This window comes from Microtus ochrogaster, chromosome 1, assembly GCF_000317375.1.
Source record: "Microtus ochrogaster isolate Prairie Vole_2 chromosome 1, MicOch1.0, whole genome shotgun sequence".
NCBI classification, from domain to species: Eukaryota; Metazoa; Chordata; class Mammalia; order Rodentia; family Cricetidae; genus Microtus; species Microtus ochrogaster.
This window is the reverse complement of record NC_022009.1, coordinates 89506712-89512711: the sequence shown is the minus strand read 5'-3', so window position 1 is coordinate 89512711 and position 6000 is coordinate 89506712. Positions and strand designations below refer to the sequence as shown.

At 41.4% G+C, this 6000-nt stretch overlaps 1 protein-coding gene across 1 annotated transcript in view; it reads right to left on the bottom strand.

The window, feature by feature from the left end:
- Spata16 (spermatogenesis associated 16) overlaps nucleotides 1–6000 on the bottom strand; it is a 255304-nt gene that overhangs the window by 153716 nt on the left and 95588 nt on the right. Inside the window, exon 3 of the mRNA XM_005343898.3 lies at nucleotides 5225–5314. Coding sequence (XP_005343955.1) covers nucleotides 5225–5314 — 90 coding nt within the window. The remainder of the gene's footprint in view (nucleotides 1–5224; nucleotides 5315–6000) is intronic.

Genomic DNA, 6000 nt, shown 5'->3' with positions numbered 1-6000 from the left:
CTTCTCCCTCTACCTCTTCCCACTTCCCCCATCTGCTGCTCAGGGAGGGTAAGGCCTCAGGGGCCCCTGGCAGTGGGACCAGGAGCTATCCCTAATGAATGGTCTGGCCTTTTGGGGACCCATTTCCTATAAAGAGAAACCTTGCTCAGCCTAGACACAAGGGAAAGCACCTTGATCCTGCCTCAATGGGATGACATGACAGAATTTATTGACTCTTCATGCATAAACTGCCCAAGCCATTCACTGTCACCTGCTTCAGGGGGCCTAGATTGGTCCCTGGTTGTCAGTTCAGAGTCAGTGAGCACCCACTAGTTAGGGTCATCTGTTTCTGTGGGTTTCCCCATTATGGTCATGTTATCGCTCATCCCTCTCTTCTACCAAACTCCAGGAGCTCTGTCCAGTGGTTGGTTGTGGATCTCTGCATCTGTTTCCATCAGTTATTGGATGAAGGTTTTAGGAGATCATGTCCATTTCCCCTCTCTAGGGGGATTCATGTATGTCTCTCTTAGCGTCCTCTTTGTTACCTTGATTCTCTGGTGTTGCAGACTGTAGGCTGGTTATCCTTTGCTTTATGCCTAATATTCACTTATGAATGGGTATATACCATATTTGTCTTTCTGGATCTGGGTTACATCACCCAGGATGGGTTTTTCTACTTCTGTTCATTTGCTTGCAATTTTTTTTTTGCAACTGTGTAGTACTCCATTGTGTAAATGTACCACATTTTCTTTATCATTCTTCAGTTGAGGGGCATCTAGGTTGTTTTCAGTTTCTGGCAGAATAATGCTGCTATTATGAATAATAGCTGAACAAATGTCCCTCTGGTATGTGTGTACCTCCTTTGGGTATATGTCTAAAAGTGGATGGATCTTGAGGTAGATTGATTCCCAATTTTCTGAGAACTGACCATGCTGATTTCTGTCTTTCTTCATTTGCTTGTTGTTTGGTTTTGCAATACGGTCTTACATAGCCAAGCTTGATCTGGAACTTGCTATATAGCCTAGGTTTGCTTTGAAATCATGTTCTTTTTTCCTTTACCTTCCAAATACTGAGATTCTTAGCATTTGCCACTATATCTGAGCATGCTTGCATTTTGTAACTAACTCTCATATGTTATAATTGAAATTCAGATATCACTATGCGCACCATCATCCTGGCTTTGCAAGCCATTTAGTGTGGTATCACTGCTCTGGCTCAGAGATTTAGAAGCACACAGTTCATTCTTCACTGCTGATGGCAATGGATATGGAGGCTTTCTGCTTATTATCTGTAGAGTTACCTGCACTTTGGATCTTCATGCAGAGAACAATAACTTGTTCATTTTTCTCATTGCGTATCTTCACTTCAGGAGGCAGTGTATGTCACATGATCTTCAATACTGTGTGCACATTTTATTCAGCTTTCAACCAGGCCTTATCTTCAGTTTAATGCAACATCTTCTTGCTGCTGTAACTATTAAAAAACCGCATACCACCACATTCTAAATAACTCTAAAATAATACAGAATCCTTATCTGGTACTTGATATTTTCAGGCTCTGAGATCCTTTTGAGCACATAGAGATGGAAGAAAGCAGGCATTCATGGGTTGTGAGTCAGTTCTTTTCACAGAATTGAATTTTTTTGTTTTTATATCTCTGAGTACTTAAAAAATATTGTCATGCTCCCCACAAAATGCAGCTTGGATGTGTGCATACACATAGTCATGTGTGTTAGAGAAGGAGGGCAAGATTTGGAAGCCATTCTATGTCACTGTAGACTTTCTTATACATAAATACATATACATCAGAGAAACTTCTAGAGCTGTTGGAGCCATCATTTCACAGAAGGCTTTCCAGGGTAGTGAGCTATGTTGCTGGTTACAGAAATAATAATTTAGTTTGTTGCATAAAGTGTGATTTTATCAATTTAATCAATGTCAACTGTTTCCTCTGTGATGACCGATGACCAGAATTCTTCCAGAGTTATACCATGAGAAATAGCCCTAATTTTATTCTGTTTCAACCAAGACTGTGTTCTTGTCCTCTTTTCTAGGGATATTTCTGAAAGGCCATGGACACATATGATAAAGGGACCTACCTATTTGCAAACCTGACAGAGTTTTCCAGCCAATTTCAGAAGCATCCTTTGCCCTGCTGGTGGGAGCTCATACCTTGGGAATCTTGCAAACCTATTTCTTTATTCAGCAAAGGTGTTTAGGCTCAGAGGGCCTCAGCTGTTCAGCTTCCAAGGGCTTCTCATAAATACTGCATTTTGATGAAAAACTGGCTGAGCAAGACAATTATTAGGGAGTAGAGGTTTTATTTTGACTGCTTTACACAATAAGCCTTTGTTTTTATTTGGTTGATGGCTGTCAAGTCCAGAAACCTGTCTACCTGACACCCTACAGGAAATCCTGGTGTGCCGGCTTTATAGATTAGTTCAACATCTTATGTTTGTAATGCTGGAAGCCAACCACCCAAATCTCCCAGAGACTTGCTGATAGCAGTGAATGCTGTATGTGCTGGTTTATATTAGGAAACCAGTATCTAAGCAGATATTAAGATGTCCATGTTCACCAAGCCCCTCTGAAGGGGATTGACAGCTGGGGCAGACTGAGGAGCCACTGATAGTGACACTGGGATGTGTCTCTACTGCATATACTGGCTTAATGGGATCCTATTATCTTTGCAGGTAAACCTTGCTCAACCTAGATGTAGTAGGGAGGGCGTTGCACTTTCCACAGGGCGGGGTGCAACCCTTAGGGTTGGAGGGGTGGGGAGAGGGTCTGTGGAGGGAGAGGAAGTGGGAGGAGGGGAGGGAGTGGAAATTTGGGTTGGTATTTTTTTAAGTAATAAAAAAAAATGTCTATGTTCACTCCTTGGGTGGAGGGTGCAGTTCACTGATGACTGTAATTGCTAAGACACCAAGACACTTCCTGCTTCTGACGAGCAATTGAATGGGATAGCAACTATGCCTACTTCTCTGTTGGGAAAAAGGCAAACCAGCATAATCAATGATTATCAAGAACGCACTTGGAGTGTCTTGTCAAGTCATCATCAAATGATATCAACAGAAGTATCTGTGTCATTGCAGGGGGACATGGCAGGAAGAGTGGAACTGTGGATGCCAGTGTTCCATGGCAAATGTCGACACACTTTAACCCTCTATCTTGTTCCTTGTCTGAGAGCCATAATGTCTTCTGTTCACTTCTTTGCATCAGTTAGGTTTAATACATAGAGTTGATGATTTGCTGTCACCCCCCTCTTCTATGAACAATAAACCAACCAACTAACTGACCAACGAACTAACTAACCAACCAATCAGCCAACTTAACAAACAAACAAGCAAACCTACCTGGATCTGTGCATTTCTTGACTTCTAACATATAAAGTTTCCCCAAACTTCCATATTTCCAATTGTTTAACTGCTGCTTCTCTCTAAATTCCTGCATAACCACCTGTTTTTTTGAGTTAGCACAAGAATACCCCTTGTGGGTTTTGTACATGTTACAATCTGGGCCTCAAGATTTAGCTAGTTTTCTATGGATTTTTAGATTGGATTCACAACACATTAGTAAGCCAACTTTTATAGGATGATATTATGTTGGAACTTGGTATTAGATTCTTTTGTATTGATCTAACAAACTTTAACAAGCTACATTGTGTGTGTGTGTGTGTGTGGTATATGTATTTTTGTGTGTGCACGTCTGTGTATCTCTGTCTAGGCATCAGAGGTCAACAATGGGTGTCCTCAATCATTTTCTACCTTAGTTTCTAAGATCAGGGGTATTTTTTACTGAACACAGAATTGACCAACACAGCAAGGCAGGCTGGCCAGGGCTCCAGAGACATCCTAGTCTCTTCAGTCTCTGCCTCTGGGATTTGTGCACTGAATCTGCCACACTCAGATTTTCACATGGGTGCTGAGATTCCAAACTCAGGTCTCCATGTTTGTATGATAAGATCTTTACAAATTAAATCCTGTTCCCAGTCCCTCAAACTCCCTTTTCTAGCCCAAAGTATTCTTTTGATTGTTTCTTAATTTTTATCTCTCTCAAAAGTGAAAGCAAGCCTCAGGGGCATCTCACTGAAGAAAATAAAAACTTGGAAGAAGAAGGTCTCTACAAGCTCAATAGAAAAAAATACATTCAATGAACAGTATCTGGCATAAGGAGCACAAGAGAGTGAGAAAGGGCTGTTTCTATGCTGTAAAGCAGATTCTAACCCTGATAGAAAGATGTGTGACCGTGAAGCACAAGCAGTTGGGGTTTGCTCTGCTGTTCACAGTCATCACTTAACTGAGCTTCTAGCAATGTATGGACCCACATCAGATGTGGGGACTTCATATCACAGCGTCAATGGCATGGAACCATTTTATTCAGCCTCAAAAAAAGATTTATATCCCAATGTTCTAGAGACGATAATTACCCAAAGACTAGATACCTCATCCTTATTAATATAGATTTGTCCTTAGGAGGTGTGCATGGAGGAATTCTAGAAACTAGACATATTTATTCCCCACTGAGTTCCTGGAAACAGTCATATGTGTTTCCAGGACAGTGGGTTTCTGTACTTTAGGAAAGAGGGAAAGTCCTTGAGGAAATTGGCCAATCAAAGAGAAAGAATCAGCATGGTTAATCTGACTCTGGAAGAAAAGCAGCCTTGCCTCTGCCAAGTGGGAAGGACTTTGGAGTGGGCGTGCAGCCGCTGTGAGAATCTGACATCCTTTGCCAGATTCTGGGACTTTGGATTCTGGGAATGAGAACATTAGCCATTGATTCATTCAGCTCCCTTTCATCCAAAAGATAACAATCTAGACACCCCGAAAGCCTGTGCTACCCAACAGATGCTGTCTCTTCAGAGGTGGCCTTCTGGGCTACAAGGGTCCTGTCCTCCCAATTGGACTTCATCTCCAGTTTGAGTCACAAAACTGTGTCATTACAATCAGAGCATCCTCGAGACTAAGAGGTCAAGTTCATTTCTAATATCTATGAAAGTTTTCCCATCATCATTAATGACCTCATGGCTGGAAAGTTTGAATTTTGCTAAGAGCTATGAACATGGAATAGCTTTAATTAAAGAAAAAGATACTCAATAATTGTTGGCTTGACATTTATAAGACAATAATTCGAGTAAAATCATATTCCATGAGAGAAATGGAATGTCCTCTTATGCTATTACCAGAATCTAAGGGTAAAATTAATTTAACTTTAAATAAATCTTTGCAAAATTATAACAAAAATACCGGGCGGCTTCTGAGTATCTCTCCAGACATCTAAACACGGCTGCCTGACGAAGATGGTTTCGGAAATAGGCTGGGTTTAAAACAATACTCCTGTAAAGAGATCAAAGAAATACAAATGGCATTAATCCTTAAAGGACAATTACCAGAAGTATATAGGAATGTAATCACATGAATTCAATTTTCTCTATCATCTTAAAGTATGCTAATGAATGAGATGAGGTCCCTCGTGATTTGTCAGGGAAGACAAACAAGCCAGCATGATTGGAAAACAGATTATGTTTGCATCATAGAAGCTACTTGGCAGTACTGAATTTATTTTTGTGAGTCTGGTAAAGGTAAGGAATGCAAACCTAACTTATGTTGTGTATACAACATGGTGCTACTCGATTTGCGTGTGTATACCAGGCAACAGTCGCGGGTCCTCTATGACGCCGTCTTGTATATATCGTACACTGTACTTGCCCTTGCGTCTCCTGCCTCTGGCCTCCTTACTACGTTTCCCTAAGCGGTTTCACATCGTGTTCTCTGGGGTGGCTACTTTAAAGAAGGGAGAGATTGTAAACGGTTGAATTTTTGATAAAAGGGCCTGTAACTGACTCATTTAGTTGGAGAGTTAGGCTTTGTGGAAGGTGTGGTGGCATGGGGGTCGCTGTGTGTATATCTGCCGAAGAGGCTGGTCTCAGCCTCCCCTTTTCAGGTGAGGGCTTTCTCAGCTTGCCCTTCTTTTCCTCTTCGGAGCAATTGCAAGGCTCAGCTCACTGTAAATGTCCAGTCTC